This window comes from Tarenaya hassleriana, unplaced genomic scaffold (assembly GCF_000463585.1).
Source record: "Tarenaya hassleriana unplaced genomic scaffold, ASM46358v1 Cleome5, whole genome shotgun sequence".
In the NCBI taxonomy this organism is placed as follows: Eukaryota; Viridiplantae; Streptophyta; class Magnoliopsida; order Brassicales; family Cleomaceae; genus Tarenaya; species Tarenaya hassleriana.
In genome coordinates, this window is record NW_010967707.1 from 3,136,228 (window position 1) to 3,155,962 (window position 19,735).

The 19,735-nt window shown below is 36.5% G+C and overlaps 4 protein-coding genes and 1 pseudogene across 6 annotated transcripts in view; 1 reads left to right on the forward strand and 4 right to left on the reverse strand.

Moving 5' to 3' along the window:
• LOC104826578 (auxin response factor 19-like) overlaps positions 1-5,235 on the reverse strand; it is a 6,466-nt gene extending 1,231 nt beyond the window's left edge. The window contains exons 1-13 of one of the 3 annotated variants that reach the window (XM_019204098.1): positions 4,960-5,235; positions 4,710-4,862; positions 4,376-4,512; positions 3,816-3,914; positions 3,664-3,720; positions 3,390-3,545; positions 3,232-3,316; positions 3,022-3,112; positions 2,691-2,855; positions 2,452-2,574; positions 2,094-2,169; positions 1,880-2,018; positions 7-1,596 (exon numbers count right to left, since the gene is read on the reverse strand). In XM_019204098.1, coding sequence (XP_019059643.1) covers positions 7-1,596; positions 1,880-2,018; positions 2,094-2,169; positions 2,452-2,574; positions 2,691-2,855; positions 3,022-3,112; positions 3,232-3,316; positions 3,390-3,545; positions 3,664-3,720; positions 3,816-3,914; positions 4,376-4,512; positions 4,710-4,782 — 2,791 coding nt within the window. In that variant the 5' untranslated portion in view covers positions 4,783-4,862; positions 4,960-5,235. Of the gene's footprint in view, positions 1-6; positions 1,597-1,879; positions 2,019-2,093; positions 2,170-2,451; positions 2,575-2,690; positions 2,856-3,021; positions 3,138-3,231; positions 3,317-3,389; positions 3,546-3,663; positions 3,721-3,815; positions 3,915-4,375; positions 4,513-4,709 lie in introns of those variants that run through there. The other 2 variants (XM_010559340.2, XM_019204099.1) reach the window with 2 other exon arrangements.
• The window catches only part of LOC109117265, a 13,161-nt gene extending 3,985 nt beyond the window's left edge, over positions 1-9,176 (forward strand). Inside the window, exons 2-3 of the mRNA XM_019204102.1 lie at positions 7,788-7,978; positions 8,920-9,176. Coding sequence (XP_019059647.1) covers positions 7,811-7,978; positions 8,920-8,967 — 216 coding nt within the window. The 5' untranslated portion in view covers positions 7,788-7,810 and the 3' untranslated portion in view covers positions 8,968-9,176. The remainder of the gene's footprint in view (positions 1-7,787; positions 7,979-8,919) is intronic.
• Positions 9,177-10,751: 1,575 nt separating this feature from the next.
• On the reverse strand, positions 10,752-12,000 carry LOC104827425 (annotated as a pseudogene).
• A 4,547-nt stretch (positions 12,001-16,547) lies between these two features.
• On the reverse strand, positions 16,548-18,537 carry LOC104826579. The gene is made up of 3 exons (XM_010559343.1): positions 18,223-18,537; positions 17,850-18,045; positions 16,548-17,320 (listed from the first exon to the last, which is right to left on the reverse strand). Exons 1-3 carry the CDS (start codon positions 18,334-18,336, stop codon positions 16,959-16,961), a joined length of 672 nt encoding a protein of 223 aa, XP_010557645.1. The 5' UTR covers positions 18,337-18,537; the 3' UTR covers positions 16,548-16,958.
• A 623-nt stretch (positions 18,538-19,160) lies between these two features.
• LOC104826580 (xyloglucan endotransglucosylase/hydrolase-like) overlaps positions 19,161-19,735 on the reverse strand; it is a 2,462-nt gene continuing 1,887 nt past the window's right edge. Inside the window, exon 4 of the mRNA XM_010559344.2 lies at positions 19,161-19,715. Within this exon, the coding sequence (XP_010557646.1) occupies positions 19,316-19,715 (400 nt within the window). The 3' untranslated portion in view covers positions 19,161-19,315. The remainder of the gene's footprint in view (positions 19,716-19,735) is intronic.

Sequence of the window (19,735 nt, forward strand, 5' to 3'; positions counted from 1 at the left end):
CCTGCTGAGCATCCTTGGAGTTATCGTAGTTCTCGATCATACAACCCGGAGTCAGAGTACTTGAGAAATCCTTCCTCGATTCTGCTGTGATGCCCCTTATAAAAGGCGAGTTGCTATCAACAAGCATCCCCATCTGACCATCGATATCAGCCCCATATAGAACAGTACCTTGAATCTCTGTCTGAATCTCCCTTTCTTGAACTGAGTCTCTCACCATTGTCGGATGAGGGTTAGAGGAAAACACATTGTTATTCTGAGATATGCATACCGAAGTTGTCGAAGACGATGCATCAAAATGCTCTGTCTGAGCAAAAGTCCCACTCATATATGAATGAGGCGGCAAAAGGCCCTCGCTTTGACACTTCGAGATATCCACTGAGGGCCTCACATCACATTTAGGCCATGATTCTTTCTGCTTTACGTAGCTCTTGCCCGATGCTACAGTTTCCCGAGTTTTAGGATGCAAAAGCATGGAAACAGAATGAACCATGTCATCCCCCATGGATGATGCACTCATATTGGATTGTTTATTTACCATAAGCTGTATTCCAGTAGGATTGTTGATGGCAGAAGGTGAGTTGGAACAGGACGGAATATCATTGGCCATCCCTGTCAAACCACTGGCGCCACTTACAGAAAGCTGGTTAGTGGAAAAAAACGGAGACAAACCTACACGTCCGGGCAATTCAGAGGATGTAACAGTTTGCCGGTTCTCGAGCTTTGGCTGCTGTGGCAGATGGCTGAATCGGGCATCATGGTTTCCACCTTTAGCAATCTGCTGGGATATAATATTCGACTGAGGCATTTCCGACCCATCTAACATCTGCCTCTGCTGGTCTTGGAGCAAAGCAAGCTGGGTCCGGTGATGTGGTAACATTGTTTGCTGTCCTAAGAGTGCTTGCTGCTGCTGCTGTTGTAGCTTCTGTAATAGCTGAAGTTGTTGAATTTGATTATCTGGCATTAGTAAATGTTGGTTTACTTGATCTGGGATCTGAAATTGCATTGAGTTCTGTTGCTGATTTGAACCCATATTACCCTGCATGATATTTTGTGTCTGCACTGAGTTCTGTTGCTGCTGAAGAGAAGGCCTTTGCTGCTGAAGAACATTGTTACCCTGCATGATATTTTGTGTCTGCAAAACTTGGTTCTGGACTTGACTCGTCAGTAACGATTGACTCATGTTATTTTGCCTCGATTGCTGAGTGACATCGTCCAACTGCTGTGGCTGAGGCTGCAAGATTGAGCCCAGTGGATTCGAAGAAGAAGAAATCTTGGAAAGCTGACCAACCTGTTGTACTTGCTGAGGTAACCTCTGAGGATTAAAATCTGCATTACTCTGCTGGGTGATTTGTGGCGGAGAAAATCCAAACTGAAGACGGGAAAGATCTGATCCAGGGAGATTTGGAAGAATTGATCCCGACAAGGAATGCAAGTAATTGGACTGCAGGGAATGAGCCAGAGAAGGGTTTTGCTGCAAGTTCATCCATTGAACCAAGCTCAATCCACGCAGAGCTTGAGAATCTCTCGACAAGAAATCGTCACCAAGCCAAGGCATCACTCTCTTGAACAAGCGATCCATATCAGACAAATCAATATCTGAAGCACATAGAAACTCCAATCAATATCCTTTCGCGGGAATATGAATGTTATGTTTGAAACAATGAAAGAGAAGGACTACGGCACACTCTCTGCTCCGGACTTTATTATAAAGGCAGAGGTACTTGAAAGTTGAAACCTTTCCAATAGAGAAGTATGGACTTTAGTGACTAGCAAAGTAAAGCTACACAGAAAGGCTAACGAGATGATTCTATTAGCACCGAAGTGAGAGTGGCAGATAGACACACACACAAAAAACGGACCGATGTTTTGAATGTTTTACCTGGTAGTCCTGGTTCCCTCAGACGTTTTGATCTGAAGTACGGTGGTGGAGATATGAAGAAGGGTGCAGTTACTGATTCGATTTCCCAGATTGAAACGCGGTTGCGTTTTTCCCCGGCAGTTGACTCATCCCAACCAACCTATTCAACATTGGATATCTACTAATATACACAAGAACATATCATGAGACAAAACACAAATTTGTGAAGCCATACCTGAAGATTACGCCATTGTGAGTTCTTCCACCTCAAAGGATCGAGATCACTTATACCTGTGACTGTACCCATGTACCTGCCAAACCAAATCATGCCCATGAACTTTCCGAGCAACAGTAAGCACTGACAGAAACATAAAGCAATTCTGGATTCCATGTTAACAAGATAGCGCAAATACCAACTGTTGTGCTTTTCCCAGTTTTCTCCATTTTATCAATCATGTTGCATGTATTCTTATTTCACATCAAACCAACCAGTAAAGAAAGAATCAGACCTCATTTGTTCAGGTAGTATTATCAACAATGGATTTTGACAATGCCATCTAGTTTGGCATAAAGATAAGCGATAGGAGAAATACCTTCGTGTTCCAGATTCCTCGGTTTCAAACATCATGCGGAAACGCATGCCAGGAGATATTTGGTTGCCATGGACTGCCCTGTAGTACTTGGCTAAAGGAATAACAAACTCTGAAGGACTTGTCCTGCAAAAGCAATGGAAAAATATCGCAACGATCCAAGAAGAGACCTATGAGGAACGAACTAAAAACAAAAGTACAAAATTCACAATTCACATCTTAACATCAGAAGCAAAACTCACCTCGGGTTATAAAATATAGTGAAAGGGCTATTGTTCGCAGCAGCATGTGCAGCTGCTGCTAAGATTCCTATGTGCATACTGTCAGTTGACAGTACAGATGAAGAGAGGTTAGCTGATTGCCTGTTAGCATGACGTATGCCCACTAGAAGTTGCTGTTTTTCATCTCTGCTCAAGAATGCAGAATGTGTTACTGTTATAAATCTATTACTCTCTAAGAAGAGCATGATAAATTTTGTTAGAACATTTATTTTCCTCTTCAAGCAATAAAAAGCCAAAACAACGCATCTATCCAGTCAAGAGAAGCCACAGAATCCAAATCCAGCTGAATTACCTTATAAACAAAACAGAGTCACCAGCCAAAAGCCTCTTCCCGCTAACAAACAAACTCCACCCTGTTGTAAGTAAGTGCCTTTTTGGTTGTCCTGAACCAAAATGAGCATAAATGGACTATAACTATGGTTATAAATGGATAATATACACTAAATAGGCAAAATGTATCTCACCTGTAATATATGGAGTTAGAGAAGTATAAAGAACTTACCGCGGTATTTATGACAGAAGGACCATACATTGTCATGTATATCTCTTGCCGCGAGTTCTTGAGTAGGTGGTGTAGTAGAGAAATCCTGTCCGATCCAATACCTGAGATTAAACCATTTAATGGAAGAAAACGGTTCCCATTAAAAGACATGTGCTCACCAGAGCTGGGAAAATCTTTTCAGCTGCACGCCGTGGAACAGAGAAACCTCCATGAGTGCTTGTATCACTTGCAGTCAATGTTTTACAGAAAAAATCTGGTTGGGGTTTATTTGTTCTGAGTGATAAATCTGACCTCAGCAATGCTTCTTTGTCAACCTGCATGAGATTATGGGAAGCTAAGATCAGTTTCATGGCATACAGATGGAAATCAGAACCCCCAAATGGAACTCTTTCAAACACAGAATGAAATCACTCATTAACATAATTTCCATACCGAAGGAACAGGTTGGAGTGTCATTTGAGCGTACACTTCATCAGTCTCAGGATCCGCCTATAAAGGCAAACACGAGATATTCCTGTATATGAGTCACAAGTGCAAATTGCATAGAGAAAAACAATCTAAGGGTGGGGAAGTAGGTGCTTTACATGTAGCGTGACATTGTGAAGAAAACAGATAAGCTTGGAAGGAAGATTTGGGTAATGTGGGTTTTGTGCATCTACATTCTTCCTCAGCCATGCAGCCACCTGAAACATTGAAATGCCATTGTCAAACCTCACCAAACCTACAGGATTGACAGTGCACACACAAAGCCATCAAAATCCTGTTAAATCAATCACCATGCATCTCAAACCCTAACCCCAAAGTTTGCAACTTGCAAGATACTACGGAAATCAACTCGGGCATTTTTTACCGCCCAATTGCAAGCCTTCCTTCGGGCCAACCTGCAAAACCAACACTATATGATATGCTTAACCTAAACCAATTACGGTATCTTTTGAACCCAGATTGTTTCTTTCCCAAAACATAGGAAATCAAACTTTCCATTCCGGGCTAGTCTCTCCTCACATGTCTGAAAAGTGTAAACCAGTTTCAGCAGAGAAGCTGAACTTGAACCTTAAACACCAAGCAATAAATGCCGAATAGAATCGAAAACGTATCACAGAGACTAGAGAGTACTAAAAGGAACTCCATTACAGGGACCAACCTGTTCGCTATGGCCTTGAGGGAAGTAGACGACGTGGGTCCCAGCCGCCGGCAAGTTCACCAGCGGCCCTGCACATGCTTGCCATAGCTCCGCGTTTATGCCTTTCTTCATGTCAGCCGACACAGTCCCGCTGCCACCTGTCGCAATCTAATTGGTCATCACAACTTAAAAAAACCCCAAATTTGATTATCCCTTGGTTTTTGTTTCCTCTCTTTTTCCTTTTCTTTTCTTATGCTCGTGACGCTGCTTGTTTACCAAGAAAATATATCAAGAAACGAAGGATTGATCGAATTGCAGATGGATGGAGGAAGAAGAAGACGGAGATGGAGATTACCTCCAGTGGGATTAGTACTTGGAGCAGTAGCTGCTGCTGCAAGAGCTCCGTTTCCAATCCCCGCAACGGTCATTTTTTCCCTGATTTTCCCGAGAAAGTTTCTTCAATATCGATCCATAACCAACGTATCCAGCTTCCTCCGAGCTAAAACAACTGGCAGAGACAGTGAAAAGGCCGAGGATTGACTGAGTTCCTGATGAATTCGCGAGTAATCGAGCAGAAATAGGAAGAAAACGATGGGAAAACGCACTTTTTCTGCAAATTTTCCAGGAAAATTCAAAGCGAGGGGGGAAAGGGACAGGAAAACGATGGAATCGAGCCCGTGGCGACGACAATCGCCGGCGAAAGCGAGGAGACAAGAGGAGAGAGAAAATCGGAGGGGTTGTTTGGTTACTCGGAAACCAGATGCCGAAGCTTTGCCCCCAATCTTCTCCTACAATGTCCAGACAAACTTTTTCTCACCCTTTTCCTGGCCCTTCTCTCGCTTCCATTGGAGAGAACTCTCTCTCTCTCTGGGTGAAGTTGACTTGTGTGTGTTTCATTCGATGTACAAGAATTATGGTGGGTTGGTTGGTTTAGTCACCCTCCATTATTACCCATTTTATATATATATATATATATATATATATATATAAAGCGAATTCCACGGAAGAAATCGATATAAAACAAAGTTGAAACAAAATACGTAACAAATAATTTAGTGACAAAATAATTCGAACTGTGTAGGCGAAAAAATAACAAAAAATGTAGAGTTCGAAAGTGAGCGGAAAAAAATGGGAATTTTTCGAAAGTGCTTATGAATAATATAGCTTCAAAAAAATAAGAGTCTCAACTTTATAAAAAAAAAAAGAGTTTCAATTAATCATAAATGTAAGATCGTAGTTTTTGATTATTTTAAAATTTTAAAGATGAAATGAAATTTGAAGAATTTTAATATTGATGTATCAATTTGTTCATAATTTCAAATCTTAATGATTATATTTATAAATTTGATATAATTATTTATTATGTTAAAATTTATATATTATATGTTTTTTAAAGAAAATCGAATTGTGAATATTGTCATGTTAAGTTGCAATTCACATGCGTTTCTTTAATTCACATTATATGAGATCAGAAGTTCCGATGAACTTTTAAATTATAAAAAAATTACAATAAATTAAATAAATATTTATTTAAAAAAAACTTATAAATAACTCGTGTGATTTACGGAAATGCCCTTCCCATGCATGAACAATGCTTGGAATTCGGAAAATAAGATGGTGCCTAGCAATTGCCCTCTTGATTTGACTTTAATTTGACCCTCATTATCTCAATGTCGACATCTTGTCCCCTGATCCTTTGACTCATGCAATTAAGTTAAACATGGAAGTTTAAATTAAATTTAAAGAGAAGTAAAATCGTAATTATGTATAATTATAAACATAATGATAATTACAAAGAAAAAGGATGAGAAATCAATCATATAACAGTTTTTTCGTTATATTATAAACCCTTTAAGATGCTACATTGGAATTTATTGGGCTAACCATACTTTATACTTTTATATAATAAAAGACAAAAAAGGTTATCTCTATATTAATCAAATACTTATGTTTAATAAATAAAGTTTACTAGGAAAAAACATAAAACTGATTAAATTAATAGAATTGGTATTTATCTATCATGCCATGCAAAACAAAATAGGGGAAAATTTCCTAAAACTGTTTTTGAAAATATTTTAAAATATGATAGTCTCTTAGAATCCTTCAAAATTAGTTAGATATAATGTTTTTAAAAGATAACAAACGATATATATATATAACTAATTTTTTTCAATATTATTTTTTCAACTAGAAGATATATTGTTAGTGATAAAAAAAATTAAAGAGAATGCGAAAGGTGAAAGAAATGAAAGCGGTAAAGAGAGACCTAAAAAATGTGTTTTTTAATCTTAAAAATAAATATTTTAGTTAATAAAAAATAAAATTTAGATATATTTTATATAATTTATCATAAAAACATAGAAATATAAATGGTAAGGATCGAGAAATATATAAATTGGTTGGAATTTTTTTTACCGTTCAACAGATTTTCTAATATTTTATAGATGTTTTGAAAATATAGAAAAATATATTTGAAGGAGATAATGAAAAGACAACATGATTGACAACATATATATCATCTGGAATCATATCTTATCTTCTTTTATTGCCTTTTATAACTATTTAAGATAAGGACAAAACGAAATAATTAGCTCGAATTGATACGATATTGCTTCCCCAACAATGCTAATAATGACGCTAGCTATTTGAAGTTGTTTCCGACAAGAAAAATAAAAAGAAATTTCGATTTTATTGGGTTAAAATGTGGTGTTGAAAATAAATTGTACGAGAAAGAAAGAGTTGTTGGAATTAATACAGTTAGACGGTCTTCTAATTTGGATTTTAGATTTTGTTTTTAAATAAAATATGAATATTATATATCAAATAAGTATATAATCTTTATATATATATATATATATAAATTACCGATAAGAAATGTTATTTTTTTAATATATTATTCAATGTATAGTTATTTTAATGATCCAATGCCAACATATTTTCGTGTTCACCGGTGGGTTTTCACCAATGATCATATTTTTACTATCACCGGTGTGTGTGTGTGTGTGTCCCGAGTCGGCCAGAAGATGGAAACCCGGCGGATTTGTCGGTCTGTTTTAATGGATCACAACGACAAACGATGTCGTTTAACCGTACCTACGTCAAAACGCACGGTGTGCAATATATAAGACGATAGATGACTCTGTCTGATTCAGAAGCTTCGAAAAATTTGTAATGAACGAAATCCAACACGAAAATCTCATTGATGAAACTTTCGTGGTTAAGTCGAACCGGAAGATTAAGTCGAACCGAAATTAAACAAAAAATTGGGATATTTAATTGTGATGTGTGGTTCGGTTAAGGAATGCGGGAGATGGGCACTCAGTATCCAACGGTTTTCCACATAATCCTTACTGTAACATGCAGATGGTTCGTGTTCTTGTGGCCACATCAATCCGGGAAGCTGCTGCTGGTGCGGAAGATGATGCATGAGTAGAGAGAGAGAGAGAGAGAGCAAAGATGGGTGGAGGAATGGAGACAAACAAGAACAGGTTCATCGAGGATTGGAGCTCGGCGAGGGAGAATCTCGAGCACAACTTCCGCTGGACTCGTCGCAACCTTGCTCTTGTCGGAATCTTCGGCATCGCCCTCCCGATCCTCGTGTACAAGGGAATCGTCCGAGAATTCGTGAGTCCAATCTCGATCTTGAACTCGAACTCAATCTCGATTTCTCGCTCGTGTGATGTGTCCCGCGTCTATTGTGTGCCCTAATTTCTCGTGTTGTTGCGGTATCAGTGATAAATTAGGGCCCAGAACTCGGTTTTCGGATTAGTCGATCTACCTGGATAGAGTCAGTTCTCTTTGTTCTATTTGTACAGAATTAGTTTTCGTGGAATGTCGGGGTTTAGAATGGATTTTCTCTGACGTCGGAGATATTGACTTCATTTCTGGTTCGGGATTCGGTTTCCTAGATCCTGGGTCGATTATTTTACATTAGTTTGCTCATCAGAGTTTGATTGTACTTCATTGCCGGTGTCTGGATCTGGATTGTTGCGTGTCCTGCTACCGCCTGCCTAAGTTTCTTGCTGTTTCTTCGTATATTCTTCTATTTGATCATATTCATCCACTTCTGTATACACCATAGCTCAACTGTGTTTGACTGATATGTTTGATATGCACAAAGAACGAAGGTTGTTCCTTTAACCTGCTGATATGATTCTCTTTGAGTAGCTGCACTAACTAGCTTGTGTTATAGTTGTTGGGATGGGAAATGCGGTTGAACAATGGTAAGCATCGATTAAACGTTTTGATTTTGTGTGCTGTCTTGAGTAAGTTTGATCTGCTTCTGTTTCTGTTCTATCGAGTTCAACTTCTGACCTCCGTAATACCCAAAGGAAAATGGTGCTTAAGAAATTTGGAAGACATCACGGAAAAAGATTTGTCCTTTGATTTCAAATGGGTTCCATTCCATGTTCCATACTTGTGCATCACTTGGTTCTCTGTGTTTGTAGTGTTCTTAGTTATGATTCTCGAAGATGAACAGTTCATGGTTGAAGAAGGATATTATTCCATTTCTCATTTAACTTCTGGCTCTCGAAAGCTAATTTATGTTAACTTTGGATTGGCAGCATATGCAAGACGAGGATGCAGGCAGACCGTACAGGAAGTTCCTCTGAGTCTAGCTCGGAGGGAATCGGCTTTGCAATGACTCGCAGCAAACTAAAACTCGGGTTTTACTTTCGGCAGCTCAAATCCATCATAGAACTCTGTTTTTGCATTTGGTTTTTGCATGAACGAGAACATCTCAAAGGATGTAATCTTCCTTGACATGTTTGGACAAAGGATTACACTTTGTTTGCAAATAAATACCAACTCTGTTGCCCTTGATTTTGATCTCATATTTTGCTCGTTCAGCATTTATGTGCCAGGGCTCTGAACGTTTCTTATTGTGGCGGAGAAGAACGGCTTTTGAGAATCTGATTACATAATAAACAAGAGCTTATCCATGGAGTCATGACGCAGAACAGCAGTGAACAGGAGCAAAGAATGCCGTTTTTGGTAACTATACTCCATAAAAATCGTATACTTATTTTTTTTTCATTTGGTAATTTACAGTGTTAAATTGGAAAATAAAACATAAGAATATATTAGAGGAGCTTCCAAGGTTTGCCACCACGCATGTTGAACTTCTTGAGCCGACCAAAGAACATTACAATGATGAGAAGTGCTTTGCCTTCGTCGCTCCATCTTCCGACAAAACCGAACCACTTGTCTTCACAAAAGCCGTCCACTTTCACCCTCCGTCCGCAGCTATACCCCGTCGTGAATCCAACGTTCCCGTACGCGCTGCCGAGGATTTTTAAAAAAAAAACGGTTATTAAGGTGACCATTTCGGTTCCATTAAGTTAATTAATTTGATATGAGAATCGAATGAATGTATATTTTCTAAAAACCGAAAAATGCAAACCTCGACGGAATATGAAAAAAAAAGTTTCTTAAGAAAATTGCTATATGTATCAATAAAAACCGATTCCAAAGAAAAATCAAACCAAATTGAACTCCACAAAAAACCCAAATACGTATAGTCTATATCTAAACCGAAAAACCAAAACATGAAATGAAAATGAAAATTAAAAAAAAAAAGTGAATAAAATCGGGAGTTTGGACTCGGTGGATGGATGTGAACGTTGCATGTACGTACCTTAAGACTTCGAGGATGACATTGAAGATGCTGAAGTTGATGGGATCTTCTCTGAGTTTTCTACGTTCCGTTATACAAATCAAGATAACGAAGATGGAGATATATGAACATTGCGACAGTATCACGTTATCCACCAATCCTCTTTCCCGAGCAAAGATGGGTGGAGGAATGGAGACAAACAAGAACAGGTTCATCGAGGATTGGAGCTCGGCGAGGGAGAATCTCGAGCACAACTTCCGCTGGTTTGCCCATCGTCTTTTATTGGGACGAAAGATGTGTATGGAGGGAGGTACCTGCATTTAAATAATTATAACATTACTTTCCTGAATATAATATTTGCATATTGAAAATCCCTTCAATAAACATTTAAGATTTTCCTTAACAATATTCAAATCGAACCAAAACCACATAAAACAGAATAGGTAAAAAAAAAATTCTAAACCGAAGAATCTTAGAAATAAAAATGGTTGTTTATTGCAAGCGCCTGCCCAGAAACACGACTGTCTAATAATTATTATAAAATATGTTGATCCGTAATGCCTCCTCAGAGTTTATTTAAATCGAATTATTAGTGGAATCTATCGACTTATGTATCATTTTCTTAGTACATACGCAAAGGTACACATATAATAACTGTATAAACAATTGTATGTATATATTCATGCGAAAAACTATATGATAAACTACCGAAATTTTACAGAAACATAGGTTTTATATACATTTATAATATGAGGTTCAATGAATATGAGAGAGAGAGAGAGAGAGACTTACATCATCACTGCGAAGAGCACCAAAATGGCCGGCGATATCACGGAGATATCGACGGTGGTTTCTCCGGTATGTCTTGAATTCGCCGACATAAACAGGGATCCGACGAATTTCTGATAACTGTTCAGTCCTCTCAACGAATCAGAACTCCATTCCATTACGCAAAACATCACAACCTGAATCACTACAAACCCTAGCGCCGTCATGGCGATAAGATGGCAACGGAGGCTGGAAAACAGGTGAAGGTACTTGATTTCTCCGTGACTTCTCAGCAGTTACCGAGAAACTTGGAAACAACGGCGATGGAAACGCGTAAAAACGGAGGGTACAGTGTGTTTCCTAAGAGGGCTTGTGGGATGAGGATGAGAAGGAGACCGGGGTTTTGTCTGAAGACGATCATGTTTTCATTGGTGGGTACGAACCCGCAGCTCGAAAAGGTCGAGACCACTGTGAAGACCGAGAACGTGAACGAATTCAGCTTCTTGCTTTTCAGCACGTTTCTTGCGGTAGAAGAAACGGCCAAATAGAGAGATAAAAGGGTAAACCCTAGAACATGGACGGTGACTAGGTATCCTAAGATGATAAACGCCAAGATTTTCATCGAACTCAGTATCAAACGGTGCGATCTCTCACTGTCTGATGATGGCGAAGGATACTCATGAGGAAGATGGTAATCACTTTCGGGTTTTCCTGATTCTAGATTCTCTAATTGATCACTTTTCTCGACAAACCCTAGCTCAGTGCCTCCACTATTCGTATAATCAAGAACCTTTTGATCAAGATCTCTAGGTGAGGAATTTACAGACGCGACTTTAGATTCAATATCTAGAAAACCAGAATCATGTATTCTGAGGAATAGGCCGAGCATGGAGGTGAAAACCTCGCCTCCTATGAACATTAGAACGGTAATGACGACGAGCTGAGGATTCGAAAAGACCTCCATCTCGACAGTGGACATACTGGACACGGTCGTGGCCGAGACAGAGGTGAAAAACAGATCAAGATCCCTAGGTTGGAAGCTACTGGTTCGTGGGTTGAAAGATTTGAGAAGAACAAACCCTAAAATGGACAAGAAGATGAAATAGAAAAGCTCGACGACAAAGGAATTGAAACGGTGGAGGATGAATCTGTATAGTCGGAGCAGAGCATAGCCGAATGGTTTAAGGAAACACGATACCTTGTGGCACAAGCAACTGCAAAGATACTGGAACTTTAGGGCAAAACATGTGAGTTTCATCATGGTGGTTTGACCACGAAAAGTTTACTCTGTGGATGAATTGATTTTTTCTTCTTCTTCTGTATGAGAGTGGAACTTGCAAGTGCTGGGGTATATATACGCGTGTGTGTGTATACATATACATATAGTTGAATATTGGTATATAAATTATGCAATTATTAACCACTTGGTCGGCTAATCATTTGTTTATTTCACCCCAATTAAATGTGCCAGATAATATATTATATGAGTTTGAATTTAACTTTCACATGAAATATTGCTAATGATTCTATGATAATTTTCGTGAGCAATCAATGAAGGACTGAATTTCTATAATTAATATTATATATAGGCATATATATATATATATATAATCCCAAAAAAAAGTATCAGCCAATTGTGATGGACTGTATATATAAAACACATTTTGCCATACACCTATGTCTGCATACATATATATAAATATACACATTTAATATAAATGAAAGAATGATTAGGAAGAGATTAATTTTTTTGTGGACAGAGGATTACGTACGGTTTAAATAATAAATTAGGGAGATGATCAAATATTGAATTATTTGAATGTTTCATAGAGTGGAAGGACATATACGTACAAACGGCTAACTACTTTTTTTTTTCTTATTTCAAAGATTTGAAATAAGAACAATTCCTAAAGTATAAATTTTATTCTTTGACATGATTATGGCTTAACATGATTTAATTAAAGCTTATAAATTCTATAATTATATAAAAATATTTGTTTATTGTTATAACAAAAATCAAATTTAAGCTTAAGAAATATCTGTAAATAATTGTCATGACCAAATACATGACACATTCTCATCCATGGACAAGTTGCCATTATTGTAACATACTAACATGCCTTGTTCTTTCATATCTTGTCTCTCACACATAATGAATATTGTGCATACACATAATACAAATCCCTTATTAATGGATCATTTGTACTATACATATATATATATATATATGTATACGTATATATGATATATATAAACCAATGGGTTGCCGTTTGGATCCTTTTTTCAATTTTTAATGAATATACCTTCAACCTCAAAGTTTTAAACTTTTTTTTTTTTTGGTATCCGGGGAGTTCACCTGAGCCTTTGGCCCAACCTACATCTCCCCAGGCCCGGGAGCAGCCGTTGCTATAATTTGACAACGGCTGTTCCCGGGCTTGGGGAGATGGCGGTTGGGCCACATGCCCAAGTGAACTCCCCGGATACCAAAATATATATATATTCGTAAGAAGAATAATAATATTAAGCTTAGAAGTTTATGTTAATAATAATAATAAAAATTATATATTTTGTAGGCTTATGGATATATCCATGATTGCTCAACATTCGGCTAGAATTTCTAGATAACGATAGAAAAATGAAACCGATCTCAATCATTTTGCGGCATTATTTCACACAATATTTGTTGCGTATTAAAACAAAAATAATGACTTAAACATATTTAAAATACAAACACTTCGAAAAAATTATAAAAAACAAACATTTATTATATGATGATTTGTGTGCAATGGGTCTTATTTCTGAACTACCAATCAATCAACCTGCCATGTCACATGATAATTCTCCCGACACCACATGTCTAGTTCTCAGTACATCTTTCTGAAATTAGTATATATATATATATATATATGGCCCTAAAAATTATGTTTATGCATTCAGACATAAACGTATGGTGTCACATTATTACAGTAGCGGACCTAGGATATATTGTCAATGGGGGCAAACTTAATTTTATTGAATGATAACATAATTTATCATGGGGACGCCTAATAATTTTAATCAAAATCTTATAAATTTTACAAAGAAATTCTTATTTTTAATCAATCAAATGGGGGCATGTGCCCCCCACTCCTTTCAACATAGATCCGCACATTGGTAGGCATTTCGTTTTGAGTGTATAAAAAATCAAAATCGAATAATAAGTAGAAGTCAATTTGATTTAAAAAATGAATTTATTATAATCTTGTTAAATTAAGCTAATATCATTAGAAATTAAAAATCAAAATGAAATTTAAAAAATATAATATATTTATAAAAACTAAATTTGGAACGGACCGAAATTGATAAAAAAAAAAATTAAACGTAGATAATAAAGGGCACATATATTTGTAGGGTATACGAAATCATTAGTATTAACATTCTTTATATTGGATTGATTTGGCTTAATTTTAATATACCCAACGTTTTTGCTATTTATAAAGTGATACTTTGCTCTCCAATCTCACTAATCTCGAAAAATAATATACAAATTAATAGAGATTTTTTTTTGTGAAAAAAAATATTAATAGAATTCATCGTACATGTTCATGTATTATCTTCTTGTCATCCACCGTCCAATTATTTATTATTATTATTTTTAAATGTTATTAAAAGTAATAAATTGTTTCATTCCCCAAACGAAAAGAAAATAGATTTAGTTTATTTTTTCCACAAAAGAAATGTTATCGATTTGAAAAGAAATATCACACGAGAGAACAAAAACCGAAAACGCAACAACAACAAAAAAGGATAATTTTAGAGTTATGATATCATTTCGTAATTTGAAAAAATAAGAACAATTTGGAACAATTTTGTAATCAATTACTCGAATGAAAATCAATGGCTATATATGTAACATTCGAAATTAACAGAAAACGAAAATAATAATAATAATAATAATAATAATAATAATAATAATAATAATGATAATAATAATAATAAACCGATCATATACAACAGGATATAACCGGATTAAACCGGTCAAATCAATGCATCTAATTGGAAACTAAGGTTATAACCAATTTCTAAACAAAATAAAACACTATCATACATATAAAGAATTCTGAATTTTTAGAATTTAAAAATTAAACGGCAGAAGATTATTACATACAAGATAGTTGAATAATTTAACTATCAACCGCGGTTGGATTTTTTTTTTTTCTATTTGTGCCATCAATTTTCGACTCAAAAATTATCATTAAATTCGAGGAAAACCTAATATTTCAACTCTTCATTTTGTTTATTAGAAAAAACTAAAAAAAAATATTATATATATCGACCAATGAATTCACGTTTCGTGGATAAATTTTAAATTCCAACTTTCATGATTTCATCCCCAGTACAATATATCTAAACCCAATACAAAATTACTAAATGTATTCAAATAATGCCCCTTTTGACCCCCAAAAAAAAAACATTTACATTCATGATGTTAACACCCAAAATCATTTAAAATTAGTTGGAAGGAATTCCTATCGTTAGAACTAATAATAACCAAACGTTTTATAATTAAATGCTGAAAAATCTTTAAATCTAACATTTTAGATAATATTAAGAAATATGACGATTGAATAAACGAGTTATCTGAATTTTATTCGAAAATATGATATTCAATGTTATCTTATGAATCGAGAGAATAAATTTATCGCGAGATCGAGAAACCGTGGCCGTGACATAATTTGTATGTGAAATTAAAGACACCCTACTTTCTAATTTTCCACAATCATTACAAAGGAATTTTAATTTATATGATGCCAAACGTTCAAAGGACAAATTTGAATGGACCTCTATAAAAAAAACAAAATAATAATACTAAAACTACGTATGATTATATAATGTCTCAATGATGACGGAAAACAGTATTCTTTATACCCAACAGATCGGGGGCGAGTGGTCAAACTTGGGGTAGGAAGTAACTCCACCTTGAGGCTGAGTGTTCGATTCCTGACCGGTGGGGATTGAGGTAATTTCTGGGTTTATATGATCCATATACAAAGGTTGCTCTCGGGCCGGAAGTTTACCTAGTCAACGCGCCCGAAGGGTAGCAGTTAGGGATCCACCGTTATAAAAAAAAAACAGTATTATTTATCATCGTCAAATTTAGGAGGTACGCTAAATTGGGAAGACATACGGAGCAGTTCAGAACCATTAATAATATTATTAAAATTAAATTTGTATAATTGACACGTGGAATTATTCGCGCAGAGCATAGGGCATAATACACTTCCAAGTTCTAACGTTTGGTCTGCACGCCTCAAGAACATTTGTTTACTAATTCGAAATGTGATGATTGGTACTGAAAAAATGGAGGATATTCGGTGAAATATATTAAAAGAAACTGTCTTTGTCAAATAATTTTGTTTTCTATTTTCGTAATCTGCTTTTTTTTTTGTAAATAAAGACTCTATATTAAAGGTGTTATACAGTTTTATCATCTTCAATTAATTTTCGAGAAGTTCATTGATATTAAAAAATTAATCATATTCCGAAATCAAATTTTAATTTCACGATTCACCATTAATGTCTATATATAGCGATATATAATTATAAAAATATTTTTAAATTTATTAAAATATAGGAAACTTACTCCAATTTCCCTAAAAACATATTTTGTTTTTTTTTTAAATTACAACAATTCTTCATACTTAATAAAACTGACGAACTCATCTTTTTACGAAATTCGATTTTTAAATATCTGAATTTCGGGTGTTATCTTACTGAAATCGAATCATGCCCAATTGCAATAGATTGAACCTTGATTGAAATAAATAATGTTCTTCAACGATCAAAACCGGGAAACACAAATATCAATCCAAGCGCTCTCTCCTGTTTGTACATTGATACTATTTCCTTCATACAATCAACAGCCAAATTCGTTCGACGATTCCATTCGGACAGAGGATATAAATAAAACATCAAAAGCTTTTGACTGGTGACCGAGACGAGAGTATGTACATATATTATATATACCGAGGGAACTACGATGCCACCTTTCCTAAGGAAATCTATATCTAAGGGCCACTTCTACTTCCTAAATACCGCCCTTTTTCTCGTCCCACCCGAAAAAAGCATAACGATAGAACGTGATTCTGAAGCTTCCGATGTTTCAAACCCACGATGAGATCTCGCGGGAAGAAAGAAAAGGTAAAAAAGAATATGGGAGAGGCTTACACCTTACTTTGGTTATGGGGACCATGAAATGGGAGTAGAGTTGGTTTGAGGAAGCTGTGGAATCATACAGTGTGGTTGTTGTTGTTGTTGTTGCTGCCAATGTTTAAACTCCGGCTCTTGTGGCAGAGGCATGCTACTGTTACTGCCCTCTTTGATCTCCATTGTTGCTTCTTCCATCATCACATCCTCACCCGTCTCGTCCACCTCAGTGATCTCCAGTTCGTGGGGCTGTTGGAAGGGTTCTGCTGATTTCGTGACAGGGAACTGAGAAGGGATGTAAGGAACTACAGCTCGGCAATTGTTGGATGGATTTTCATCACAGTCATCGTAGGCTAGTCTTGCATCGTTATAATAGCCTGCACGAAGGAATTTATCTGCAAGAAAAGGAAAAGGGCAAATCTTATTAGCACCCATCAGATGCTTGTTTAAAGGTAAGCAATTGGCTTTTTAAGTATCGGAAACACAGAGGGGGAAACCGCCGTCTGAGGATAGCATGCTGTGAAGAAACTGCACGAAAAGGACATACCGATGGTTTCAGTGACAGAATCTCAATTATCAGATTCCTGCTAAGCTATTAAACTCGTAAAGGTCCTCCTATAATCTGAACACCCAGCACAAGATGAGATGCCCTCATTAATCGAACCAATTCAAATGTGCGATCTGCTAACGATTCTCTTACAGACAAATTCTTAGTTGTCCAATCCATGAAGTCAGACATTAATGTCTAAAGAGTTTCATACGAAAGTTCCTGAGCCCTAATTCTCTCCTATAAACCATTTTGTCGTTTTGAGCTTCCAGATAGAAACTACACTTTTGGAACCATAAGAACACTTCACCTCACATCAACAACATTTGCAGTTCAGTGATTAAGAGAGCAAAATACAGAAACAGTCATAAACTTACTCTTGAACCCAGAAATCAAGTCCGTATCAACGTGAAGGTTTCCACAGTAAGACTGATGAGCTTGGAGAGGCTTGTACACAACAATGGCTCTCTCTTCGTTCATCGGTTCTGGATTCAGTTCTTCGGTCACAGGCTTCGCCATCGCCATCCCCATCTGCGCCTCATCTTCTTCCATTATCGGTGGTAAATCCACATCCTGAATAATCTCGAATAGAATAATCACTTGAGCGAAAAATACAGCCAACAGAAGCAGAGGAATAGGAGCAGGAAAGCAATTCAATTCCAGATCATGAATCAAAATGACGAAACCTAGGGTTTCAATTCAACTCGATCAGCAACAAAGTTTCCCCAGGATCACTAAGATAAGGAGTACCAGGCGGCGAATCTTCCTAGCCTGAGAAGACAGAGTGAAATCGGAGAAGTCATCGTTGACTCGGTCAATGTCCTTCCTCTTCATCCTCAACGGCAAGCGCTCGTGTCCCGCCATCTTTCCGCGAAAAAGGGCAAGTGAAATTCCCCCCAAATACTCAGAATCACACACTCGGAGAAAGAGAGAATTAGGGTTTTCTGCGACGATAGAGATTCAGAGAGAGACGAAGACGATGGATTATCGACGATCTGCGAAGCTTAAAACGGATAGCAAAAGGAGAAGCTTGTGGAAGAGGGGGAAGGTGTTGGTGGAGTCGGGACGGGAGGGACTTTCTCACTCTCTCTAGAGAAATCGAGAAACCGGTTTAGGGATAATTCCGGTCAAGCCTTAAACCAAACCGATATTTTGTTTGGTTTTGTGAGGTAACCGAAGTAAAAAAAATTCATTGCTTCTTTATATTTTTTCGGATATATTATATTTAATTTTTTATATAATAATTATTCAATTCTTATATTAAATTCAGTTTGTTATTTTTGTTTTAAAAATCATATTTATTCGATTATTAATCGTAAGTGATTCTGTTTTATTTGGTTTGATCTAATCAGTTTTTATATAAACTAATGAAATGCATACCAAGAAAAAACAAATCTTAATGTCTTTGAACTCTAAGCATATTATAAAAAGATAAACATAAATTTGTCATGTATTTTTTTAAAAAATTTATGAAATCATATAGCGCCATATAATATGATATATTTTCTGTATATGTATCATGCTATGAACTTAAATCTTTAATCAAAATGAAAATGAATGTCCTTATATAAAAATTTGAACAAATGCAGTAATAAAAAATTGCAAATATGACTTATATAACCTTTTTTACCATATAATAATCATTTTTTACAATATCATATACTATTAAAAAATCGATAATATACTCATCATCATCATCATCATCATCATCATCATCATATCACGAGTAAACATCATACAACATAAGCACAGACGTCACATACAAAATAAAACAATCTTTCAACAATAAAACACATCATGATAAATTTTTTACCTCTCCTTGCCAACCAAAAGATATCACACCTCACAAATCCCGGTCCCTCTTACACTCCGGAGGCGTAACCGGATACCTAGACCGGTCCGTACAATAGTTGTAAATTGTCCATTTCTTCCTAACCCAACGGAGCCGACGCCATTGGTAAGCGTCGAGGTCACGGAATTCTTCCCGATCCCACCACATTTTGCCCTGCGTGGCGCAGAATTTGGCCTCAACCGAGGTTTGACAACCATCGACGTGGAAACCTTGGTACGAGGCGATGAACGGTGCGTTTGCCCAATTGGTTTTCTCTAAACCGCCCCTCGTGGCCCAATCATCGGCGTTCCAAAGGCTCGAGTATATCTTCATTGGTTGATTGAATGGGAACCGGACACCTAAGTCCTTGCAGTTCTTGAATACCCGGATTGGTATGTCATCAATTAAGAACCTGATTTTTGAAATCGGAAG